This window comes from Globicephala melas, chromosome 18 (assembly GCF_963455315.2).
Source record: "Globicephala melas chromosome 18, mGloMel1.2, whole genome shotgun sequence".
Taxonomy (NCBI): Eukaryota; Metazoa; Chordata; class Mammalia; order Artiodactyla; family Delphinidae; genus Globicephala; species Globicephala melas.
The window spans coordinates 11,217,047-11,244,254 of record NC_083331.1 but is presented as its reverse complement, the minus strand read 5'-3'; the positions used below and the strand labels follow the sequence as shown (position 1 = coordinate 11,244,254).

Sequence of the window (27,208 nt, the reverse complement as noted above, 5' to 3'; positions counted from 1 at the left end):
ACCCGCATCGCTGGCAAAGTGGGGAGGGGCTGGCGGGTGCGCCCAATCCCTGCTCCTAAGGGAATGAAAGGCTCTTGGGGAACAGAGTAGGTGGATGCCGTGAGCCCTGAATCTAATGTACTATTTTAAGCTAAATCGAAATCTCCCACTCTTGGATAACAAGAAAGTATGATGCTGTACCTGTGCAAAGAAGAAGAAAAAAAAAAAAATCAAAAGCTTGAGTGAAAAGAGGGAGCCCTGAACAAAATCTTGTTACAAGTGGCTCTGAAAGGAAGTGCCTACAAACCTGTTCCAGGAATTATAGGATTTTGCTGGAAATATTCTTAATTTGAAAGAGATGGCATCAAAATTAAAGGTAGGGAATTAAAAATCTGCCTAGGTTTAAAAACAACTACAGAACCCCTAAGTAGTATTTCTTCCATTTCCTGTACATTAAGGACACAGTTGGTACCACCAGGAAAAAATAATATTCTACATAAATCCATTTCCCCCTCCTTTTTCAAGGTTCCCAAATTTAGAAATGTTGATTTCTCTCAAAGAATGATACTTAAATTTAAAACCCCGATGACTGCAAATTAATTTTCTTTAAAAATCTTAACCATTTCCCTTAATCAAGTCACATGAAATAGTATAAAATCAGAAGTCTACTGTCAGGTGACCACTAAGGACCCTTAGGAGAGGAGATATACCCTTAATTATGCATCTGTAAACAAGACAGAAACCCCAAACCTACAAATTTTCAGGTTAGGTATCTGCCAGTAGGTTAGATGATCTCTCCTGAATTTTCACGTATTAAAATACAGCTCATTAGGAACTCACATTAAAATAACCTCTGAATCAAAGAGATAGTTTACTGCACAAATATTTCTGCCAATGCGTACAAAACTTAGTGTCCTGGTTATAATGTTGGGCAAAGTACAAAGAGCACTGCAGATGGGGGGAGGGGTGTACTAAACGTTTTTGAAACATCCTAACTTAAACTGAGGTAGACAATATCTAACAGCAATAATTTTCAGATTCCTTTCAACAACTGCAAATGAGAGAAAACATAGGTAAAACACCGCATAACATCTAAAAAAAATCATTCTAACATAGAACATCCAGAAAATTATACAGGTATTAGTCCATCTAAAGCCAACTTGCATATACATGAAAGAGCAAACTCCCACCCTGCATTCAAAAAGACCTCGAGGATTAACAGGCATTAATGATCGTCCTCTAAATGCAAGTTAGTGACTTTTGTTTTAGAAAACCCCATCTAGTTCACCAATTGATGGATGACCATTAGTACACCTGTATTTGCATTTCCTCAGTAAAAAGACAAGCAGGGTTTTCAAGCACAGAAGAGAACCACTTTGCCAAGTCTTTTCAAAACGTCAATATGCTTCAATTAATACCAAAGCTGAGAGATTCCTCTTGATCTCCAAAACTGTCTAGGTGGCTTGGGTGGTTTTCTGCCCGGCAGCAGCCTCCCACCTTTAGTTTGTGTGCCTCTATCCACAAGGGGGGATTAATTAGCCGGGCTGGAGCTGACAGAGGCTGTGGTGACGAGCCCAGTGGCGATTGGCCGCCAGCCTGCCTGGCCCTGCCTTTATAATTTCCACACGAGTGCATCTGGGCTCTTAGACAAACCAACCGCAGCTTCTTCTGACATATACACACGCACACTCACCCCCGACACACACTCAGCACACTTTTCCTCCATCTGACTAACAGTCCTGCACACACCATGATTACGGGAAAGCGTAAATAAATACGGAAAGGGTTGATTATTTTGACTACTGGAAGAGCCTTGCTGGGTCTCAGCGCAACTTTTGTTTTTATGACTGAGAAGGTGATCTCTCCATGTGTTTCTCTCACACAAGGATTCTTTAAAAGAGGAAGAGAGACAGAGAGGGGGGAGAACAACCTTTCACTTTAAGACCGGCTGGGCTCAAAGATAAAAGGAAGGGGAAAGCGGCGCTAGGAATCCACCGCTGCAGCACTTCGGAAAGACGTTTCTGATACATTTCTGAGCGCGGCGGCCCGTTTCTCCACCGAAGTTGGCTCCAGCTCTAGCAGCCGCATTGGATCCCACAGCTTATTGCGAGACTCCGGTGTACAATCCGGATCTCTGCCCCAACATGATCGCGGCCCAGGCCAAGCTGGTCTACCATCTGAATAAATACTACAACGAAAAATGCCAAGCCAGGAAAGCTGCCATTGCCAAAACTATCCGGGAAGTCTGCAAAGTAGTTTCCGACGTCCTGAAGGAGGTGGAAGTGCAGGAGCCCCGGTTCATCAGCTCTCTCAACGAGATGGACAATCGCTACGAGGGCCTCGAGGTCATCTCCCCCACCGAATTTGAAGTGGTGCTTTACCTTAACCAAATGGGGGTGTTCAACTTTGTGGACGACGGCTCGCTGCCCGGCTGCGCGGTGTTGAAGTTGAGCGACGGGCGCAAGAGAAGCATGTCCCTCTGGGTGGAATTCATTACCGCCTCCGGCTACCTCTCGGCGCGCAAAATCCGGTCCAGGTTTCAGACGCTGGTGGCTCAAGCGGTAGACAAATGTAGCTACAGGGATGTGGTAAAGATGGTGGCAGACACCAGCGAAGTGAAACTGAGAATCCGAGATAGGTACGTGGTGCAGATCACCCCGGCTTTTAAATGCACCGGGATCTGGCCCCGGAGTGCTGCCCACTGGCCACTTCCCCACATCCCCTGGCCGGGACCCAACCGGGTGGCGGAGGTCAAGGCGGAAGGGTTCAATCTCCTGTCCAAGGAGTGCCACTCCCTGGCCGGCAAGCAGAGCTCGGCCGAGAGCGACGCCTGGGTGCTGCAGTTCGCGGAGGCAGAGAACAGACTGCAGATGGGGGGCTGCAGGAAGAAATGCCTCTCCATCCTCAAAACCTTACGGGACCGTCACCTTGAACTGCCAGGCCAGCCCCTGAACAATTACCACATGAAGACTCTGGTTTCCTATGAGTGTGAAAAGCATCCCCGGGAGTCGGACTGGGACGAGTCTTGCCTGGGTGACCGGCTTAACGGGATTTTGCTGCAACTTATCTCCTGCCTGCAGTGCCGGCGGTGTCCTCACTACTTCCTACCGAACTTAGATCTGTTTCAAGGCAAACCTCACTCGGCTCTCGAGAACGCTGCCAAACAAACGTGGCGACTGGCAAGAGAGATCCTGACCAACCCGAAAAGTTTGGAAAAACTTTAGAGGACAATTGAATCGAGAGCCGAAATGTGATTATACTATTCTTAAAGTTCTCATTAAGTGTAAACTTCCTGTTCGATTCCTATCTAATATTCCACTGGACAGTGCAAACAATCTCTTCCTTAAAAAGGAGTACTAACACAACGTTTAGGCATCATCTCACCCACCCCTCCAAGGGGAGAAAAAGAAGTAGGGAAAGCGGATGGAGAACACCCCAAACTCACAAGTATTAGAAGAATTCTTTACAAAGGATTTCGTATCTCCCTTGAAAAGGACACAGTAACACCCGGAAAACAGCCTGGCTGTAATGCAAGACCACAGTGAACACTGCTTAACCATCAAAGGATTATAGCAATCCTGGCGATTTAGGTGCATCTGGCTGTGAGTAAACACGATTTGGATATGCCATCTGAAGGAAAGTGTAATGTATATTTTAATTTGTAACAAATATTGTGATCTCACGTTGTCTTTGAAAGTGTGGATGTTGGTGTTTTGTGATTTGGTGAACAGAAGTTAAATGGCCATTTTGGATACTTCCAGACATTTTCCACTAACAAAGATATAATTTAAAGGTAGATTTCCTCCTGGTACTTTTATCTGTCTTTGAAAGTGTCTGAACTTTAAAAAGTTTACATTTTGTTTCAAATATATTGCTTGTTCTATTTCTAACATTCCATAAATATACTTGAAATGTTATTTAAATATATTCAAAGAAATTTGAATTCAGCTTATATAATAACGCTTGAATATCTGAATTATATATTTGAAAAATGCACTTGAAATACACTGGATAATTACTTTTGTGATTTAGATTTTAATTTCTGTTGCTGGTTTTTATTTAATTAGAAGCTAATAAATGAAGTAAAATAAAAGTTGTTGTGTCTCACTTTAAATTGTTTTCCTGTCAAAAGATGTAATGCTTCACTTTGAAAACTGAACCCACTTGAATATTTTAAACCTTCTGAGAAATATGCTAATGAGATAATTAAAAATAAAACCTTAAAATATTGGCGAAAAGCTCTTTTTGTATAGCTACAGAATACAGTGATCTACTGTCAGTTTCTGACTTACTTATAAGACTAGTCCATTCTACAACAGACGCAATTTAAATCTACCTTTGAAAGCTTGCTCTTCTGGGTTAATATTTTTGTAGAATTTTTGATAATATAATGATGAAATATGTCATGACAGTCAAGGTTGCTGAGTTAAAAATCAGACCAACTCAGAGGAAATGAACTTAACAAAATCCTAATAAAACTTTTAAAATTTGTATATGAAAACTAACTACGCTAATGAAATGAAGATAATTTCTGACCTATTTTATGCCAAGCCTTATTTTATGCAGTAAGGGTTCCACTGGCAGAATAAATGAATCAGAAATCCAAAATTACTTATTACTTCATAGGGCAAGCCAACGATAAAAGCATAAAGACAAATTTTAAATTATTTAAAATCATATGCACTACATTCAAACTCATTTTCAAAATGCCATTCTTTTGCAGCTAGAAGTTAAAGAAGTCCTGTGATTATCCCTCAGAGTATTTTAAGAGTCAACAAGTGCGGGAGGGGCTAATCACCTGTGGGCCTTAGGGTAGTTAGTTAACTCAGGTGGGGGTACATTTTAGACTTTCAATTGCTACTCTACAAATAGTGTTTTAGAATGCTTTACTTCTATATATAAATTAAATATAAATAATAAGGTTCTGGATCTACGGGAGCATTTGCCTTTCGCTATTTGAGAACTGCCTCTGAAAAATACTTCAAAGGAAGATCTTTGTAAAATGATGCTTGATTATCTAGCATGACACTTATGTTCTTGAATTCTTAGCCTCAGGAAAAAAGTTTACAAATTGCATGATAATATAAAAGTTAAAACAACAATAAAATTGATTTCAGAAGAACTGTAGAGGTATAGAGCTGTTGAATACTCAGGTTTTAAAATTTACAAAATAAGATATAATAAACAAATATTTATGCATTTCAAATCATCTGAATATATATTGTCTGGCACTACACCCACAGAAGAATACAAACTTTAAACATCTGAGCGCCAGTATGTACTATGTATACACATTTTAAATGAAAGCTTCTCAGATAATTGATTTCTCTTCCCCTTAAAATCACACATAAAACCCATTCTTATTTCAGGAGATGAAAACTGGATGTAATAACGGAGATGAATTTAGAGCTAAATGTGCTCTGTAGTTTTCTTACAACCTTTTAATGAATTATTATTCATACTGCAATGTACACTTTTGGAAATTAAAAGTGATCTTAGTAAGAAATGTCATGAGACCTTTCCCAGTCTTCCCAGAGAGCCTGAGATGCTGTACCCCAGGAACCTGGGAGCAATTGGCTTCACTACCAAATCTGCCGAAGTGTACACAAAGGCACTCACAGAGAGACCGTTAAAATGTGCATGCTCTGGAATACAGGATTTAAAGTTAATATATTCTTCAATCCCATAAAATAGAGCATGTGTTATTTCATTCATTTTATTTTCTATAAGGATGAGAATGTGCTCCCCTCCCCCACTGTCATTCAAAACCAAGCAAAATTGAAAACCACTTCCTGCCACAAAGCCACCAGTGCTGTACACGGAATCACTCAAACTCACTTTCGTGTCGATCTTCTTGAAGGCAGGATCATCCTCATCCACCTCGAAGTAGATTTCTGTCGTGGTGATGGAAAGAGTCCCCTTGGCCACCACCACAGGAGCAATGAGCTGGGCAGGAGTGCTGAGAACAACTGGGCCTGAAAGAGAGGGTACGGGAGTCAGGCTGCGCCTCTGCGCCCCTCTCCCGCTCCCTCCCAGAAGGGTACCACAGGCTTTTAGTTTTAGATATGCACTGAAAAAATAGTGTCTATATTATGTCTTTCACGTGAGATAAGTCTGCTTAGCTTTTACACACTACCTTATAACGAGACTAGAGACAAATAATTCTATAAAATCTCAAGAGATCAGAATATTGAATAAGTGACTTTCAGTAAGCGAGTCTGCAACCTCTGCTTAGAAATCCTACATGGTTAGTGAGGCGCTGACCTTAACCAGCTTAAAAGTGCAGAACGGACTCTCTTAAGGCCCCGATTCTCCACTGAGCATCAACGGCGTTCCGAGATACGCGCTGGGCAGTCAGCGCCGTCCCCAAAGACCAGCCACCGTGAAAACCCCGTCCCTCTGGGCAGCAGCGTCCCCCCAGGATGGGCGGGAGGACGTGAAGGGGTATAGGGTCTAATATATAAATTCCACTCCGCTAACGGGTTTGCATCTTGCAGGCAGATTAATATCGACATCCTAAGGCGCACCGCACACCGATATACGCGCAAACACGGACATGAGATACATTTTTATGCAGAAAAGAAAGAAAACTGTAGCAGTGACTTTTCTCACCGAGCATAGGTCAAAAATGATGAAATTGTAAGACACTTGAACAAAACGATTCTCAGAAAAGCATTTGAAAAGTGTTGTTTCTCAACTTGTGGGACGAGAGAGACTAAGCTTCAGTAAAAGAAATGTTTTAGAAAGTGTGCCCACTAAGGCGCTGACTTCGAATTCCCTCCATCTGAGTTAAAGTCGAAAATTACAAATTTCACATATTAGAATATTAATTCAAAGTGGCATTACTTAACTGCTCCTTTAAGGTTCCCCGAAGGGGGGACATTCTTCTCTACCCTCGACTTAAAATAAAGACTTAGAAATCAAAAAAATGTTATTTGTTTTTCTGTAGCAAGGGTGCATCATATTCCCTTCCACCCCCGCCCCCCCAAATGCAGACAAATGAGTCACAGTAACAGCAGGAGGAAAGCAATGAAAAGGCAGGCCCCCTGCGGTTGCCCAGGCCCGGCCCCCCCGCCCCCCCCGCCGGCGGGTGGCTCCTCGCGGGGAGACCGGCTCGCACCGCCACCGCCCCGGCCGCAGCGAGCAGGCCCAGCCCGGCGGCGCGGGGACTGCAGCGGAGTTCGCGCTTCCAGGGAGCAGCACACACCGAATCCACGACCGTCCTGCACAAAGCCGGGCGTTTCTGCCGCGGGAGGACCAGAGAGGAATCGGTCGGCTGCTGTCGCGCTTAAACGGGTGGCTATGGAGCAAACTGTGTCAGTGTCAGCCCTCACCGCCGACCGTGACCGCCTGCCCGGGTCAGGCTAACGCCAAGCCCCTGCTTTGACTTCACGGCTTTCTATCCCCGACGAGCCCGCTCCGGGGGGCCCGGCCCCCGGGCGCGCGGACTCCCGGCCTGGGTCTCGGGCGGGTAGCTTCCGCCTGAGCCGAGCGGAGTCGAGGTCCACCTCGGCTCCATAAGGTTTTTCTTTCCAAAGGGCGAAGCGGTCGATCTAAAGCGCCACTTTAAAAGCTCATCAATCTTAATCTAGGTTGCTCAAGTAATTATGCCCGAATCTCTTGTACGATTACAAGTGGATTTGGGTTTCTATTCCCCAGGCCCTCCTTTGTGTTTATTGGAGGGTCTGTGCGCGCGCTCTGCGGCGCCTCCTGCCTCCGCGCCCCCTCCGAAGCCCCCAACGCTCGGGCCGGTTCGAACCGCTCCCTTAACCCTTAAGCCACCGGGACGCTCCTCTGGATGCCACTTTTCATATTTCCCTTCAGGAGAAATCCAGGAGGTGTACTCTTGATTGGAGTGAGGTGAGAAAGAAGGTGACCTGATTCACATCGGAAACAAAGTGTCTTCTTACACATCGTTGGGCCTTGATAAAACCTCAGAAAAGTCGTCATTCTAAACACAGAAAGCTAGTGATTTCTGGTTTAACAGAGATTTCTGGCATTTGGAGACGATGAGTGGTCAAAAACATTAAAAATGGCGAACTGCTGCGTTCTCTTAAAATATAATTTAACATATCCAATCAAATTGGAAAAAAAATAAAAAATCATGATACACATTATCAAAACCATACAAACTAATTTATCGAGATATACAGTATTACGAATTTTACGTTCACAATTCCATGAACTTTTAACGGGGGACACATTTTCGCTACCTGTTTGCGTTTCTGAAAGGCGACCCCGTTTTCCTTTTGATTTTACTCCAATCTCATTCTATTGAATTGAGATTTTCTGGGGGTTTATATAAGGGCTTCGAACTGGTCCCTCTTTAAGAAAGACACTCATGAAATATTCAGCCTTAATAGTGTGTCATTTTTACCCTTGTCCTTTGGAAATCTCCAATTACAACTTCCAATTCCATAGCATGTTTAAGGAGCGCTGGGTCTTTTTGTTGTAGCCTTCAGGGAGCAAACCAGCCGCAGAGAGAACAGAGTTAATCCACTACAGCAATACAGAGAGGGATTATGTTTTAATCCCCTTTGGGGGAGTCTCTGGATCCGATATTAAAATGTTTACATAAGGCACAATCACAAACCAGCAGATCTTCCATATGGAAGATTTTGTTATTTGAAAACCTTGGATCCCTTTCCAAATAAAAGTAGTTTAGAAAGGGCAGCATGTCTAGATATCAGAGAGATGGTGAGCTGGGAGATTCTGTTCTAGACGATAACTAGGTACAAATTTAATCTCATAACTGTTTGGTGTAGTGAGTTGGGGTATGAGTATAGATATATTCATTCTAATCAATACTATGGCAATAAAAGGATAAATTATATCAATGTCCTCAAGCACACACAGAAGGTGACAGATATTAAAAGACAGTGAAACAAATGGATGGGACAAAACCTCCTCCCCTTGTATTGCTGCATACAATAGTTTAAAATTCTACCATCTGAAGTGGTAACTAAAGGAAAAATAATTTTATTTACCTTTTAGAACTGGCACTATAATGTTTAAGAAATATTGATCCATTACTATTTTTGAAAGGATAGGGATATTACTTGTCATTAATTTAAATGCTAATTTAAAATCTGAACTAGAACAAAGATCACCCAAGCATAATGGAAAGATTCTTTAGAAGAATAAACTTCTCTTTAGAGCTATGGGATCTTTAATCAGTTGAGAGGGTAAACCTAGAGTAGAAAATACATATGTTTTATATTTAGGAAGGGAACTATTCATCAAATATAATTTAAAGTTAGAATGTTAAAAACCACTTGTGGGTTTGGAGGATTCTACTGAAAACATAATTCTAAGCCTATAAGTCTTAATACATCAACTTTTAAACAGAACTTTACAGTTTACACAGTTCTTTTACATTTTTATTTAACTACCAGTTCAGTGTTCACAATTTTGGGGCTATGGATGTGTCAATACCTTCCTGCCAAAGACCACCAGGAACATAACCGTAGTGTAGAAAGTTGGGTTGATTGCTCACTTGCAGTGAGGGAAACATGGGAAGGAACCATGAGATGACTAAGTAAGAGGGTATCAGAAAGGACTTACTGTATTGTAGGATCAGGGCTTTTGTTAAGTGATTTGGGGAAGGGTTCAGGAAGGCAGGGCTTTGCTCTGGGTTGGGCTCTGTCAGGGAGTGGCAATAATTCTGTGATTGGAGATCTTAATAACTCTTATCTAGGACTAGACCTAGGCTAAAAACTGTAATTGACAAAGAAGTAGCAGTCACTCCTATAATGACGGAAGGGGGATGTTAATGTTTAGGCGTTGTGCAGAGTGACCCTGTTTTTGTCTGTGCTTAGACAAAATTACAAAGTTGTTCTTTGCCTCACATCATCACGTGGCCTTGTCTGATGCTGGTATTCTGTGAGGTTGTTTATGTCCAACAGGAGAGCACCATGGCGGAGCTGTGAGCCCCAGGCCAGCTCCCAGTGATACCGAGGCCTCCTTGTAAGGGTCAGGTCCATTTGTTTCCTGAGGTCAGGGGCTGCTTTTCTCTTCCTCAGATCCAGGAATTAATCATTTCTTAAGGGGGGTCAACAGCATTCTGGCTATTAAAAGTCAATTATGGCGATTAAATTCTCAAACGATGCTAAAATTCTTTACAAGTTTCAATATAAAGCACGACAAAGAATATATATACATAGGGACAAGGAGCTGAAGTTTAATTAAAACTGGCATCGTTACAATTATTTGATGACTTTCAGTTGGCAAAAACTATACTTAGTGTACATGAAATTATGATGTATTTTAGAGTCACTTGAATATTCTCTGACCTTAGTTTAACATTAATACAATTTTATCAGCTGTATGGATTTACTCCAAACTCACTTTGAAACCACATGTTCAATTTGCTTTTGGAACATGTAAAATACCATTATTTTGGGATAATAAGCATTGACTAATCTTTGTAAAATTACTAAACTTAAAATCCTGCATTATTTAGAAGAAATAAAACTAATCTGAGATCCTTTACGTTTACTGAAAAATGATATCATTCCAAAAAATTTTTAAGATGAAAATATAATAGGTAAAAACTTACAGCTCTATAATGTGATAAAATTTGTAGGAAAATAACTAACAGCATGAGTGACTGAACACATCTAAAATATTTATCACTGCTTTGGACTCATTTTTAAGTAGGGTACTATCAATTTAAAGAAAATGTTTTCCCCACAGAATTAAAAGAATAAAATGTTTGAATCTCAAAGCAACTGAAGAATATGAGAATATGAGAAAGTTGGAACTTTGTTTTGGAATCCTAGGAAAACTTTAGGCATTAAGAAAATGGAGATGTCTGTGTATGAGCCTGAGGGAGAGGGAAGTTAGGAGGAAAATGCTGCAGAAGATCTGAGATTCCTTTTACCCAGAGTACTTACTTCCCTGGGTTTCAAGCATTTGAAATGCCTCAGAAAAAAAGAAAGTATAGTAACAAAATCTCTACCAGTGACGCTTTCCTTTATGTACAGAGAATATTGTTAGTGGTCCAAATATATTATCAGAACAATGATGCTCTGAAATTTCCAAAAACTTTTCTTGTGATGAAAAGAGTTACAGAATATTTTTGCTTAAATCAGGAAAATATAACTTGAACAACTGATAAAATACATAACCCAAGTGTTATAAAGTTAACTTCCAGCATTATTATCTCCTTCCCTAGCATACACACACCACACTACTGATTATATAAACACTGCATAAATCCAAATTTTATACCAAGCTCACTGTGCCCAAGAAGTGGCCTCTTTGTGCTCTCTGGTGACTTTCTGAACACAATCTATCCTTAGATTGAGATGAACAATAATCAATCATCTCCACAGTGCAGTGGTTTCCTTAGATTACTACTGTACAAAATGAGACAGGTGCTTGAGAATGCCCATGAATCTTTTCAGATCTGAGCAAACCTACCTCTGGTAAAACTCAGCTTACCAGAGTCTGAAACAGAAACAGAAAGAATGGAGCCCTCTATATAAGAACAATTGAAGGCTGCATTTTAACAAAGTATCTGTTCACCATGGCAGAACATCTATCTAAAATCTCATTTAATGTGTTTACAATAAATAATTTTTAAAAGTCCTGAGAGAGAATCTGATAGGCTCTAACTTTAACATACCATTTATTTTTTTGATTCCCTTGTAGGACAGATAATACTTTACGTTAAAAAGAAACAAAGAGAAACTAGTGCATTTTCCACAAAGACAAACTTTATAGAAGAAAAAGCTTACGAAGCATATACACTCTAAGTAAAATATTACTGACTTATTTACTAGCACAAAAATATACTAAAAACAGTGATAGTTTTTATGTTCATTGTGATAATTTGCGCTGCCTTTTGATGCACTAAGTGAGCCAGCTGAGATTTGTGTTTCTAGTTATATCACATTCAGTTCAACATATGGAATCCATTTTTCACTCTCTGGAAGAGTATTGACTCTTTTATAGCACTAGGATATCATTTAATGATCAAGAAGAGTAAGTTCCTACTAGACTGGATGAGTGAATAAACCAGGGGAGATGACTTAAATCTACTGTACCAGGAGGACTAGGTCTTTGCACCTCTTGGTTGGACTAGTGCCTTGTCTTTAAGTTCCCATGGTTTCCTGGGCACATCTTTATTGCAGCACTTATATCAGATATTATGTGTTTAGAAGGCTGTTTCTCCCACTTGGCATAAGCTACTTGAAGACTGGGGCGTTATCTTCTGCATCTAACACAGGCTCTGTCACACAGTAAGTAAGCATCTGTGTTTACGGAATTGAATATAGAAAACGATATACACCATTGTTGCATTTTTATGTCATAGTAAAAAGGTCAATTAAAATAATAGATTACATCTTTTATATTTTTCTGGAATTGATTTCAAATCGTTCTTTAAAAATATGAAAAACATTACATTTTATAGAAGAGATCAATTTAAAATATGCTGAAAACCAGTGAGTTACAATGTAATTGGTCAGTCCAGCTATATTACATGCATACTATTATTTTTTTAAATGACGTAATTTTATAACTGCCATATTTTTCCCAGTGTGTAAGTTGTTTCCTCTTTGTAAATTAAATGCTTAGAGAGACATTTAACTCAGCATTCATTCATTCATTCATTCATGTAGTCGACAAAAATTATACACTGTTTTGTGCACTGAGAGAGAATGCAATAATGTATAAGACATGGATTTTACCCACAAACAGCTTAAAATACATAGTAAAGATAAGAAATACACAGGAATAAGCATAGCATAAGGGAGAAAGGGTTTAGCTAAGCGTTGTTAAAGCACTTGATGTATATGATTCTCATTTGTTCCTCATAATGTACCTAGGAGATAGGTACTGCTATGATCTCCATTTTACAGAGAGAAAATGAGACTGGGAGCTGAAGTAACTTAGGGAAGGTCACACAACTAGGAAATGGTAGAGACAGGATTCAAACCCGGTGATCTGACTCCAGGGTATTTACTGTTATGTATACTGCCTCCCACCAAGAGAAGGACAGAAAAAAAAGTTCTATAGGCATTCACAGAACTGTGATGCTTTCCAGCCTTTGTGGGGGGTCAGGGTGAGGCAGTGAACTGAAGTGAGCTGTGATGGATGGGTAGGAGTCAGACTGGTGCACATGCGGGGAAGAGTGTTGTGAAGTAGGAGAAGAGTTTGAACAAACAGATGCAGGATGTGGACAGTAGGAAATAAGATGGGCCAGCGATTAGGAGGTGTAAAGGGGAGCAGTGTGAGACAGGACTGAAAACACACGTAGCCTCCAATGTCAGGTTTTTTTAGGTCAATGAACCAAAGATTAAAGCTCAGGTATTACAGTGTGGAGCAGTGGTGTCTGTCCTTTTTCGGAAGCTCACACATCTCTTAGAGAAGATGACTAAATATATGGCCCCTTCCTAGAAAAATTCACATGTGAACATTCATCCATCCTGACCGCATAATAAATGAAGTATTCATATTTTGGAGAAAATGAAATTTGGTTATTTATCTTAATGTCTTCCTCTATCTAAAGATTTTTCTGCCTCTGCATTTATCGTTATCCCTTTTTCTCCAGAAAATGTAACTTTCCTCCTGTTCAGGTCAGTTACTCTCTCCATCTGGCATTCGGTCCTACCCTCCTCCACTTTAGCTGCTCTTTTATCTTGGTCTCCTCTCCTTTGTTAAGCTTCTGGACTTCAGTTTTCACCTCTTAGTTCCTCATTCCTATTCACTCCTTTTGGCTTCACCCTCATCCTCTACTTAGGCCAAGGTGTTAGGGACATACATATTAATTAATATGCTAAAAGTTTGGAAAAGTCCTTCCATCAATTAAAAAAAAACACACAATCTGCGTAACATTTTATTTTTAAACTCAGAATTTTCCAAATACCTTTAACTATACTCTTTTCTCACTAGCATATTTCAAAATAACTGTGTTCCAAGGAATACCAGTTTGAAAGTGACTGAGCCAGAGTTCCTTGACTTCTAAAGCATGCTATAGACATAACTCATTTCACTGCACTTGGCAGAGACTGTGTTTTTTACAAATTGAAGGTTTGTGGCAACCCTGCATCCAGAAGCTTGATAGAGCTTTTTTTTTTTTTTTTTCCCCAATAGCACTTGCACACTCCAAGTCTCTGTGTCACATTTTGGCAATTCTCATAATATTTCAAACTTTTTCATTATTATTATATTTGCTATGGTGATGTGTGATCAGTGATCACTGACATTAATACTGTAATTGTTTTGGGGCACCATGAACCCTACCCATATAAGACTAAACTTAGTTGGTAAATGTTGTGTTTGTTCTGACTGCTCCATGGACCCTTCCATTCTCTTGTCTCTCTCTCTCCCTATTCCCTGAGACACAACAATACTGAAATTAGGCCAGTTAATAACCCTGCATTGGCCTGTAAGTATTCAAGTGAAAGGAAGAGTCACAGGTCTCTCACTTAAAATCAAAAGCTAGAAATGAGTAAGCTTAGTGAGGAAGGCATGCTGAAAGCAGAGACAGGCCAAAAGCTAGGCCTCTTGTGCCAAGGAGTTCGCCAAGTTGTGAATGCAAAGGAAAAGTTCTTGAAGGAAATTAAAAGTGCTACTCCAGTGAGCGCATGAATGATAAGAAAGGGAAACAGCCTTATTGCTGACTGGAGAAAGTTTTAGTGGCCTGGATAGAAGATCAAACCAGCCACAGCATTCCCTTAATCCAAAACCTAATCCAGAGTAAGGCTCTGACTCTCTTCAGTTCTATGAAGACTCAGAGAGGTGAGGAACCTGCAGAAGATAAGTCTGAAGCTAGTAGAGGTTGGTCCGTGAGATTTAAGGAAAGAAGCCGTCTCCATAATATAAAGGTGAAAGGTGAAGCAGCAAGTGCTGATGTAGAAGCTGCACCGTACAAGCAACTTATCCAGAAGATCTAGCCAAGATAATTCATGAAGGAGGCTACACTAAACGACAGATTTTCAACGTAGATGAAATGGTCTTCTACTGGAAGAAGATGCCATCCAGGACTTTCACAGCCAGAGAGAAGAAGTCAATGCCTGGCTTCAAAGCTTTCAAGGACAGGCTGACTCCTTCGTTAGAGGCTAATGCAGTTGGTGACTTTAGGTTGAAGCCAAAGCTCATTTACCATTCTGAAAATCCTAGGGCCCTTAAGAATTATGCTGAATCTATTCTGCCTGTGCTCTATAAAATGCACTAACAAAGCCTGGATGACAGCACATCTGTTGACAACATGGTTTACTGAATATTTTAAGCCCACTGTTAAGACCTACTGCTCAGAAAAAAAGGTTCCTTTCAAATTATTACTGCTCATTGACAACGCACCTGGTCACCCAAGAGCTCCGATGGAGATGTACAAGGAGATTAATGTTGTTTTCATGCCTGCTAACATAATTTCCATTCTGCAGCCCATGGATCAAGGAGTCATTTTGACTTTCAAGTCTCATTATTTAAGAAATACATTTCAAAAGGCTATAGCTGCCATAAATAGTGATTCCTTTCATGGATTTGGGCAAAGTAAATGGAAAACCTTCTGGAAAGGATTCACCATTCTAGATGCCATTAAGAAAATTCGTGATTCACGGGAAGAGGTAAAAATGTCAACATTAACAGGTGTTTGGCAGAAGTTGATTTCAACCCTTATGGATGACTTTGAGGGGTTCAAGACTTCATTGGAGGAAGTAACTGCAGATGTGGTGGAAATAGAAAGAGAACTAGAATTAGAAGTGGAGCTGGAAGAGGTGACTGAATTGCTGCAATCTCATGATAAAACTTGAAGAGTTGAGGAGTTGCTTCACATAGATGAGCAAAGAAACTGGTTTCTTGAGATAGAATCTACTTCTGGTGAAGATGCTGTGAAGACTGCTGAAATGACAACAAAGGATTAAGAATAGTACATAAACTTAGTTGATAAAGCAGTGGTGGGGTTTGAGAGGACTGAGCCTAATTTTGAAAGCTGCTCTCTTGTGGGCAAATGTTATCAAACAGCACTGCATGCTACAGAGAAATCATTTGTAAAAGGCAGCATCAATCCCTGTGGCAAACTTCACTGTGGTCTTATTTCAAGAAACTGTCACAGCCGCCCCACCTTCAGCACCCACCACCCTGATCAGTCAGCAGCCATCAACATCCGGGCAAGACCCTCCACCAGCGAAAAGATTCTGACCTGGAGGCTCAGATGACGGTTAGCATTTTTTTTTTAACAATAAAGTATTTTTACATTAAGGCATGCACATTTTTTTAAACACAATGCTATTGCACGCTTAATAGACTACAATATGATATAAACATTAAACATAACTTTTCTATGCACTGGGAAAACAAAAAATTCATGTGCCTCGATTCATTGTAATACTTGCTTTGTGGTGGGGTCTGGAACCGAACCTGCAATATCTCCAAGGTAAGCCTGTCTTCTCTCCTGTTCTCTTTCTGCCTGACTTCCTTCTTGGTATCCCTGAGGAGCTGTCCTTTGTTGGCCAATTAAACCTTGTTGCTCCACAGGGGATCTGACTTTGGGCTACTACTCTTCTACTTTTATATTCTCACTTTCCTTGGGTGATCTCAGAGGTTTAAATTATGAGCTCCATGCCCAACCTGGTTCTCAAATTTCAAACCATTCTATACATTTGAAAAATATGGATACCCAACAGACCAATCTGACTAGTCATCTTCATTCTTCTCTCCCCTAAAACCCTGCATCTTTACATTCCCAAACACATTTAACAGCTTCCACATCATTTCTTCTCCCGGGACAGATTCCCCTCGTTCTTACTCCTCACAACTGGTCAATTATCATGGTCCTTCACATCTTACCTCCTAAGTGTTGTTACAAGTTGCCCTCCTCTCCTCTTTCCTCCACCACCAATTTAGTTTAGGCTCTCATCACCTCTGATCTGGACAACAGCCTCCTGCCTCAAGTCTGGACATCCTAAAACCATAATCTGTACAGTGGCCTGAGTACTTTTTAAAAAAACATAAATTAGATCTTTTCATGCTTAGAAGTCGTTCATTGTCTCACTGTAGCCTTTAGGATAAAATACAGGTACCTCATGGCACAAAATGCCTCCCACCCCAGTAACCTTCAGAGATTTCTGCCTCATACTTCTACCCGAATAATTTAGACCTACTGTAGTTTCACAGAGAAGGTGGTAGTTTAGCATACTATGTTTACATGTCGTCTGTAACAACTCCAAATCTTTTACTTATGATTAACTAAAAGGAATACCCATACAGAATCCACATGGCGGTCAAGGAACCTGTTTTGTGTTATCATGGCTTCCTTTGTAGATGTAGGATTTTTTTTTTTTTTCTTTTCATTATCTGTCCTCCCTCTTCACTGTAAACTCCTTGAAAGCAGGAACTTTAATCATATGTGTCTTTTTGCTCCAAGCACCCAGCGTAATGTCTTGTGCACAGTAGATATTCAATATTTCATATGTGTTTTGTTTGGATAACCACATCCAACCTGAGTCAAGCTGGGATCTGGAAACAGAGAATAAGGACCCAACAGGTCCTTCCAGCTCTTATCTTTATTGTGTGCGATGAATTTTGACATTTTCTATTTGAATCTTTTCTTTGCATTTTATTTCCTTTACAGATAATGCTGGTAATAGTCCAAGTAATTGATTTGCTAACACATCAATGGGTTATAATTCAGGATTTAAAAATAAAACCCAAAATAAAGCACTGATGTAGTAGAATGAACAAGGGCTTTCGGAGAAGGAAAAGTGGGCTCACTTCTTGGCTCATGTATTGATATTTGTTATATGATCATAAATAAATACCCCAACGTCTGACCCTAAGTTTCCACATCTTAGAATGAAGTATAATACCTAATTCATAGAGTTGTAAAGTTATCTGCCAGCATCATTTGCCCATCCACATTTACTCTTTACTACTTTAACTAGCTCATTCCACCCACCCCCGCACCCCAAAAGCTTGCTGGTGAATGAAGACTCATCCATACAACCCAATCTTAGATGCAAGATTTATTTTTAAAGAAAGTTTTCTGTGATATTTGGTTCTTAACATTCCTGTTTTAGATACAAATTGAACTGAAATAGCACTACAACTGTATTTAGCTGTTTCATCTGTTAGTGACTTAAAGTGAAGGAAAAATTCAACAGAACTTTGAGGAAAAAACACATAAAACATTACTATCTGTCATCTTCTGATCAATAAAACTGCCTAAACATTTTATCTGGAAAGAAGATATTTAACAATATTTAGCCAGCAAACTGAGGCTGACTTTCTCTTCTTTTTTGCTGATAAAAAGTTGTTCTAGATTTATATTTATTGGACTGATGATTGATCTGATGGAGCAGATGCTACTGGAACAACTACTTATAAATGGATTTCCATGTAAAACTTGTCCTTAGTGCTGACTGTTTATGTTGAGGTACTCTTGCAGGCTGTTGCTCTGGCTCCATAGCACTAAGTCATCGAAACAAAATAATTAAATAAATAAAATATTTTCAGGATGCAGAGAGACTAATTTGTCTTTTTGTATGGCACTGCTCTAAATGTAGTGGCAAAATCAGTTTTCTACCTGTTTGCGAATTAGTGCCAAAGTCTTTCAGAGGGAGGGCAGAGCACTCAGAGGTGAGGCAGTGATGAAACCTCACCTCTTCCTCTTCTCCACATTGCTAACAGCCAGAGTTCGGCATTAGGAACAGTTTTGTTATCTCACACTTTTTTTCCCCTCCAAGTGTGACAAATGTGGTGACCCACATGTTTTCAACAGGTGAATAATATCCTCATCATATCCTCTTTAAAAAACATGACATTTGAAATATTAGCTGCCTACATATAGGAGAGAGATGGTCTATTGATAAGTGAGTTGAGTTGTTCATTGCCACTACTTTTCAGGTTGGTAGTAAATATAACTATAAATCTGTAGAGGGATTACTTTGTGGGAAACTCTCCATACAGAGAAAACAGTAAAAAATAAAAACCGGTTTCAACTAGAACACTGTATTAGAAAGAACAGACCTCATCACTGTGGTTTGTGAAAGATTTGCAGCATAACAAAGAATGGCTTATTCTTAAAATAAAAAAAAGATGTAAGAACATTATATATAAGCAGAATCATGGTTGATGTCTAACGAACGTAGTTGAATTATGTCCTTTTATTATATTTTAAATTTACAAAGTTTGGTTAGTGGGATGTTGTTACACTTAAAAGTACCTTAAAAGTGTTTTTATAGACTACAGAATCCATGGTTGGAGAGGACATGCATTTTTGGAGATACAGAAAGATGGATACAGTAAAGTATTTGCAGACTCTAAAATGGCCTTGTAGACATTGTAAAAATAATGAAGGCTAAGAAGGCTAGATATTCAAGGTGAAGCTTTTACTGATTTTCACAACTTTTCAGCTGAATTAAAAAATTAACTTAGAAGTTTAAGTATTTTAGCTTTTGTAAGAAATGGGCATGTGCTAATGTTGTCTCTAAGAGCTTTGCGAATTCTGTTTGAAGCTGAACACGAACCCTTTGGGTATACTATTTATGACTGCAAAGCAACTTCCTAATTCAAAGAGAGACAAAAAAGACTTATAAAGACTCATAAGGCTTTTTCAACATCAAACAGCTTTTACTAAACAACATTTTGATGAGTTAAGTGTGAGTGAGTCAGGGACATATGGATTAAATTTCCCTTAAAACACATTTGGGTTTAAAAATTAAGGGGAAAATCCTGAGCAAAATGCATTTCAGAGAATCCAGAATGTTTAAAAGATATTTTCCCCTAAATACAAATTATCAGGTTGATTCCAGTCTAGTTAGACTTTGTAATTAAAACATCTTAAGTGTAACTTTTAAGGAATTTTTTTAAAATACTAGTTTTTTCAGGAAAAGAATCTTCATTAATCATATTAGAATTGGACTGTGTGGAATAGTTAGGCCTGACTCAAGCTGACATGATCTGAGTCAGAATTTATCTGCATCTATGAAACAACTGACCTTGTTCTCATCTATAGTATTTATATTCTTATTCCATTAAACAATTATAGTAATTTTTTTCTGTGCTTTCGGCTTATATTCCTTTTTATTCTTTAAATAACACATTTCCCTGAAAAACTCTTAGTTTTTAGAATTCTGTTGTTCCTTTCATTTTATTATTATAATTTTCTAGACTCTTTGAGTTCTTCCTTCTTGTATGCCCTATACTTTGCTTTTATCTTCCTTTCTTATTAGCTCAGTTTTTAGGTAACATTCACTCCTTAAATAAGCAAGTTTGCCTCTGGTAGATGAATATTTCAAGTTAGAACATTTAAAGGCCTAAATTATCTATCTGATCATCTTAATTGTCTACTTTCACTTATTAGGGTACGCATATTCTATACCATAATTCCTGGTTATTTGAGTTGCTGAGTAGGGGTAGCAGAACTGATTCTCCTGCTGACTTTTTTTTTCCTATCAGTCTCCGAACCCCAGAGTTCTACATAGTCACTAAGTATTCAAAAACTGTTACTGAGTAAGTAAATGAGTATGTGAAATGCAGTCAAATAGAGATTTAGGGAGGTAGGAATGGTCAACCTTAAAAAAGTTCTAAGTAAATAAGTGCAGGGGGCCAACTGTACAGTGATGGATGGTAATTAGAATTGTGAAGGTGATCACTTTGTATTTATACAGATGTTGAATTATAACGTTGTATGCCTGAAACTTTCATAATTTAAAAAAATTCTAAGCAACAGTTTCCTCCTCCGTCCCTATCATTTGATACCTGCTTTTAGTTTGAATTGGTAGAACAGAGATTGTACGAAATGCAAAGATTTGACTGGTTAACAATAAGAAAAACAGTCTGAACAGCTACTGCCCTCTAAACATCAGTGAAAGTGCATGGGAACTGTGATGAGCTTCAAAGGTGAGTCACGTGGGGAAAGTGATTGTCATTTAGGAGAACCTCCCACTGACCACATTCTATTTCTCTTAGTAGACCTCCCTTATTTCTATATTTTTCTCATTCTTAAATTCACATAACGCATTTCTTCTAAGTTTCGGATTCTTGACTTTGATTAGAGTATGTATGCGTGTGTGTGTGTGTGTGTGTGTGTATGTGTGTGTGCGTGTGTGTATGTGTGTGTGTGTGTAAAGGATTGTAAATCTACCATTTTGAAACCCACCCCCACAAAAAATCCAACACTTACACTCTAACACTTCTTCCCCATGTTGCTAGTTCCCTATACTAATTATTCTTTTTAAAATATTCAAAATAACATTATAGTCCATTGGTTATAGGACATCTTTTCCATGTGATAGAGAGAGTTATTATTTTTTTGATTAAGAGTCACAGTGGTATCTTGATGTTAAAAATGGGGACCTTAAGAGACATTTAGTTAAAATGACATAATTAGTAGAAACTGGGATGGAACCAAGATTAGCTTAACTTTAGATGTTCATACACTAGAAAAGACAAGTAATGAACTGAGTCATTATTTGAATGATTTAATTAGTATGAACATATGATCTGATAATTCAAGCTCCCAAATACTTAATTTCAAGAGCTCAAAAGTTTTGTCTCTTTGTTCTGGTATAAATTAACTAGATAATTATCTCAGCTCTCCAGTTTACCTATAATGAAACTTTTTCAATGGGAACATTTTAAGGGCAAGTAATGTTGTTACATTTCTTCATGGTTCAAAGGTACATGGGATATGGTTGATAGCCTTAAGAAATTTACAGTCTAAAAGGAGGGATAAAACATATAGAACAGCATCTACAAAACAACGCTTTATGTAATAAGTGTCTTAAGATTAATATAATCAAAATTTGGGGGGCAGTTATAATAAAAAAGATAGATAATAACCAGCATTGGGAAGAATGTGGAGAAACTGGACCCTCCCACACTGCTGATGGCAATTAAAATAATGAAGCCACTTTGGAAAACAGCCTAGCAGTTCCTCAAAAAGTTAAAAATAGAGTAATTATTTGACCCAGCAATTCCATGCCTAGGCACATACTCAAGAGAAAAAACTTATGTTCAAATAAAATGTTGTAAATAAAAGTTCATAGCAGTATTGTTAGTTATAACAGCCAAAAAGTGGAAACGAACCAAATGTCCATCAACATTTGAATGGATAAATGACAAAGAATGGATAATGTGGTACATTCACACAGTGGAATATTATTTGTCATAAAAAAGATATACATGTTATGACATGGATGAACCTTGAAAACATCATGCTAACTAAAAGAAGCCAGTCACAAAAGACTGCATATTATATGATTCCACTGATATGAAATGTCCAGAATAGGCAAATCTATGGAGACAGAAAGTAGATTAGTGGTCCTCTAGGGCTGTGGAGGAAGAATGGGAAAGTTGGGGGGAATAGCCAAAGAATATGAGATTCCTTTTTGAGGTGATGAAACGTGCTAAAATTGCGGCAATGGTTGCATAACTGTGAATATACAAAAATCATTAAAATCATTGTGCACTTTAAATGGGTCAATTGTATGGTATGTGAATTGTATCTCAATAAAGTTGTTGTCAAAAAATGTTATGGGGGGCTTCCCTGGTGGCGCACTGGTTGAGAGTCCGCCTGCTGATGCAGGGGACACGGGTTTGTGCCCCAGTCCGGGAAGATCCCACATGCCGCGGAGCGGCTAGGCCCGTGAGCCATGGCCGCTGAGCCTGCGCGTCCAGAGCCTGTGCTCCGCAACGGGAGAGGCCACAACAGTGAGAGGCCCGTGTATCACAATAAAAAAAAAAAAAAAAAAGTTATGGGGTGATAAGGCTGGCTAGTGAATATTTCACAAAGTATTTTATTTAAATAGGTATAAAAAAGGGTAGAGATTTTGATAGGAGAAGATAAGGGAGGGTGTAGATTAGAGATGTGTGAAGGATATTTCAGGTAAAAAGAGAAGTCTGGACATTGGCGGTGTGGGCTTGTAGAAAATCGTTTAAGTTATTTGACATTAAATACATGGGTGGATTGTTGGTAATAACAGCTTACATATACATAAACAAAACATTTTTAACAACTTACAGAACTGATAAAGCATGAAGGGCCATCATCATTAACATTAACTCAGAATTCTCTAAATTAGCAAAATTACTAACATTTGGAAGTAACAATAAAGGAATCCGTATGAATTCTAATTCTATTATGTAAAATATTTCTATTGTTACCCGCATATGTGACAGAACTACTACTCTAAAAGAAATTAAATATATTCTATTAGTGGGAGACAAGCCTTTCTATCAATTGAATTAAATCATTCACTTGTCAATTCACACAAATTTGAGTTAATTTTAAATTTTAGTTACTCAATAATTACTTGAAGAAATAACCTGCCAAGCTAAATTTCAAATTAAAATAAATAATTGAGATTTTAGATTAAAATCAGTTGAATTACACAAATTAATTTCAATGTTTTAAGTAACAATATAATTAGTAAGTTGAAATTTTTAATTACATATGAAATCTTAGGTGCTAATTCACTTTGGTCAATCTCTACAAACTAAAAAAGCAATTAAAATAAATTAAGTTAGGTGTTATTAATGTAATAATTGATTGGCATAGTTCTATATTATAATCATATTAGCCATTTGCAACAATACATAATAAATTGAGTAATTACTAGTCACACATATTTAACTTGCCTCTTGAGATGAACAGCTTGGGAAGAAAGGGAACTAAAAGTGAAACAGAAAATTGTATGACACTTAAAACTGTAGAACTTTGCAGACATCGTATCTTTATTAAAACTAGAAAATTCCAAGGAAAATGGGGAAAACATGAGAAAGGGTCAATGTTTAAATACAGTTGTGCTGAAAATACCCTGTCAGATTTTTTTAACTTACTAGATGATTTTGGGGAACACATATATAAAACTAAAATGAATTATTATGCTTATTCATAAACTTCTAAGTATATCTACATATTTATTTAAAGACACTATTTTGTGTATTTTAGTTTGTGCCATATACTACATATTTTTAAGGAAATACATTATTTTATACACTTGTTAACCTTATGCAAGCTACTTAAATTTGTCTTGACCTCTATAACCTCATTTGTAAAATTAAGGTAATAATAATTGTATCTACCTCTCAGGATTGTTGTGACTATTAAATAGGTTATTGCACATGAAGCCCTTCAAACACCACCTGGTTCCTAGCAAGACATGCTGGCTATACTTCCTCTTTTTTTTCTTTTTATAAACAGAAACTGATCCTAAGAAAGACATTATTATTTAGCAAATTTTGACTTCTGAGACAGAGATAACAATTATTTGGATAAGAATTTGTTAGAGCAACAAAAAAGTTATGTATTTATGTGGTTTAAAACTTATAGCTGATTTTTTTTAAAACCTAAGAATACTGGTTCATAATTAACTTCCAAAATTATTATTATTATTATTATTATTTTGCAGTATGCGGGCCTCCCACTGCCGTGGCCTCTCCTGACGCGGAGCACAGGCTCCGGACGCGCAGGCCCAGCGGCCATGGCTCACGGGCCCAGCCGCTCTGCGGCATGTGGGATCCTCCCAGACCGGGGCATGAACCCGCGTCCCCCGCATCGGCAGGCGGACTCTCAACCACTGCGCCACCAGGGAAGCCCCAAAATTATTTTTATGTGACATTGTCACTATCATGGCAGTCCAGATTAGTAAGTAGGCTTCAGCATAACGTTAGACACCTATATATTATACAGACTATTTCTGTGACTGTTACTTCTCCCTTCACAAAATATCTATCCCCTACTTCTTTTCTACTGCATTCAAAGTTCAGGGTCACATTTGTGCACTGCTGATTTAAACATGAACACTGTAGACTAAGTAGAAGATCAATATTTTAGGACAGTTTATAAGATTTTTCAGACACGAGGATTCCACAGAAAGAGTATGAGTTAGGATTTGGTGGATAGGGAAAAGAGCAAATCTGCTCAAAGAAAAATCTGTTTAAAAGACAGAAGTTGTAGGAGTATTGATAGAGACCGTTGGCTAAGATTCGATTTTTAAACAGTTTATTTCAAGCCTGCTTTCATTGCTCTTTACATATTTTAACTTAATGTTATTTTGAGAATTTTGTTTATAAGCATAAATTAATATTAATAATTACTCAAGCTACCATTAAAAGAGAGAAATATAAAGGAGTCATTAATCATTACCAGATTTTGTTTCTGGTATTAGTGAGCATATCTCATCATAATAAACTTCAAGGTACTAGCCAAATTTGTATCAACTAATTACCTTTAGTGGGAACTAAAGACCAGAGATGCTAAACTAAACTGTATAATTATTGAACATATCTGTGAGGATATGTGAATGAGGAAAGGCAACAAATTACTTCAAAAGGTCAGAAATCGTGTTTGTGAATTTTCTCTAGTTCTTTAGGATCAAGAATAAGACCAGAAAATGAGAAAACAATCTGTGGCAAAAAGAAATAATGGACTTCATTTGCTTAAATTGCCAAGTGGCCTCAGATAAAAATCTCTGAACTACTAAAAAATCCCACAAAAACAACAATACTAACTTGAACATTTCCTCAGAAATTCAAGGTAAACATTTGTTCATGGACTTAAGATTAGTTTTAAATAGGAAAAATCGTTTTCATGATACAGAATTGCTAATAACATAGGCATATCCAGGAGCTGGTGTTAGAATAACCTTATTAAACATTTTCTAAAAGAGGAAGAATAACGTTCCTCTCCAGTTTACAATTAACATCTTCTCTTTGGTAAAAGTGAGAGATTTCTAACTGGCAGAAATATTGTTGGAGACTTTCCTAATGCATGCCAGGTAATTTTCAGCTCAGTTCTGGAAACAGGAGCGCTATTTTGTAAACATAATGATGAATGTAAGTCCACTTCTCTATTGTCATCTGCCACTCCAATGTTGTATGGGGTGAAAATATAGAATAGAGGTAAGATTCAACCACTTTTGAGACTCTAAAGCAGGAGTTTTTAGCCTGAGATCTAGGATATGATTCCACAGACTGGATTCCAGGGGTCAGTGAACCCTCTGATACTGTGTACAAGATTGTCTGTGTACCTTCATGAAACAATCTGCTTTCACCAGATTCTCAAAAGTGGTTTAAAAACCAAAAATGGTTATATGCCAACACTAAGGTATATACAGTCCACTGGGCCATTGTAGATGCTGTTCTGAACTGACCTTAGACGAGCACCAGGACAAAGTGAAAACTGAGGGTGGGCAGGTGAAAGTATGTCTCCTAGTAGTGGGGATTAGCCATGCGGGGAGAGAGGAAAAAAAAGAGAGATGGGGAGGGACATTCCCAAGAGTGACAGCAGGAAGGAAATGGCTATTTCAATGGTCACCTGCCCGAAGTGGCTATTTTTCACAGCTGTTAGCATGTTAGTCGTATGTGAAGTCTACCATCCCGTTCCCCCCGCCAGCCCCCCAATTATTTAGGCAGTTAGATGGGAACAGTTTATGCTATCCATTATTTCTCCTATATTAAAAGTTGCTCTTCACTACACAGAAAGTAGATGCTATTCATTTATCGTTAGTTTGATATGTATTTTCCTCTTTTCAATACTAGAAATGAGATAAATTATTAGCATTCACATGATTGAGTATTGCTCCAACCACTGGCTCTAGCTTATTCATCAGGAGATAGATTTTAAATTCAATAACTTTGTGTGCATTTATTACTTACAACAAATAAAAAAATATTTAAAAATTTACCTGCAAGATTGTCGATTTCCTTCTCTTGGAGCAGACTGACTGCATCGTCATCTCCTTCCAGCATAAGCTCTGTCTCTGCATTCTGATTCACTATTGCTTGACTCCGGAATGTTTTCTTAGACTTTACTACATCTTCTTCAGTGCCTAATCACAACCAAAACATAATAATTTAGGTCATTGTGATTTACTTTCTTATAAATCCATTACTTTCTTATAAATATATGCTGCATTTACATACTACTTTCAATTATAGAAGATTTTTACCTTCTTTATCTTGTTTGGCCTAAGTAACTCCACGAGAAAGGCAAGGGGTGTAATCACCTGCTCTTATGTTGCAGATGAGGAACAGGCTGAGAAAGCTACATGCCTTGTTGGGGAACCTAGGACTTGGGACTCTAAGATCACTGCACTTTCTACCAAAAATCTGTACTTCACCACAAACCTGGTTTTCTGATCCATAAAATTAAACACTTTTACACAATTATACTTCAGTGTGAATTAGATAATCAACTGATCAGATCATTTTTTAAAGTAGGTAAGTATGAAGAAAGCATTCACATCTGAAGGGAGAAATGATTGTTACTAGGAAG

The 27,208-nt window shown here is 38.4% G+C and overlaps 2 protein-coding genes across 6 annotated transcripts in view; one reads left to right on the top strand and one right to left on the bottom strand.

Annotated features, from left to right (window-relative positions):
- Positions 1 to 27,208, bottom strand: part of NBEA (neurobeachin) — a 627,505-nt gene that overhangs the window by 194,341 nt on the left and 405,956 nt on the right. For 4 of the 5 annotated variants that reach the window (XM_030882520.2, XM_060287860.1, XM_060287861.1 and 1 more), the window contains 2 exons: positions 26,619 to 26,762; positions 5,818 to 5,954 (listed from right to left, as the gene is read on the bottom strand). In XM_030882520.2, the coding sequence (XP_030738380.2) occupies positions 5,818 to 5,954; positions 26,619 to 26,762 (281 nt within the window). Of the gene's footprint in view, positions 1 to 5,817; positions 5,955 to 6,243; positions 6,342 to 26,618; positions 26,763 to 27,208 lie in introns of those variants that run through there. The other variant, XM_060287863.1, reaches the window with a different exon arrangement.
- On the top strand, positions 1,635 to 3,310 carry MAB21L1 (mab-21 like 1). Its single transcript, XM_030882521.2, has one exon. The coding sequence runs from the start codon at positions 2,124 to 2,126 to the stop codon at positions 3,201 to 3,203; it is 1,080 nt and encodes a 359-aa protein (XP_030738381.1). The 5' UTR covers positions 1,635 to 2,123; the 3' UTR covers positions 3,204 to 3,310.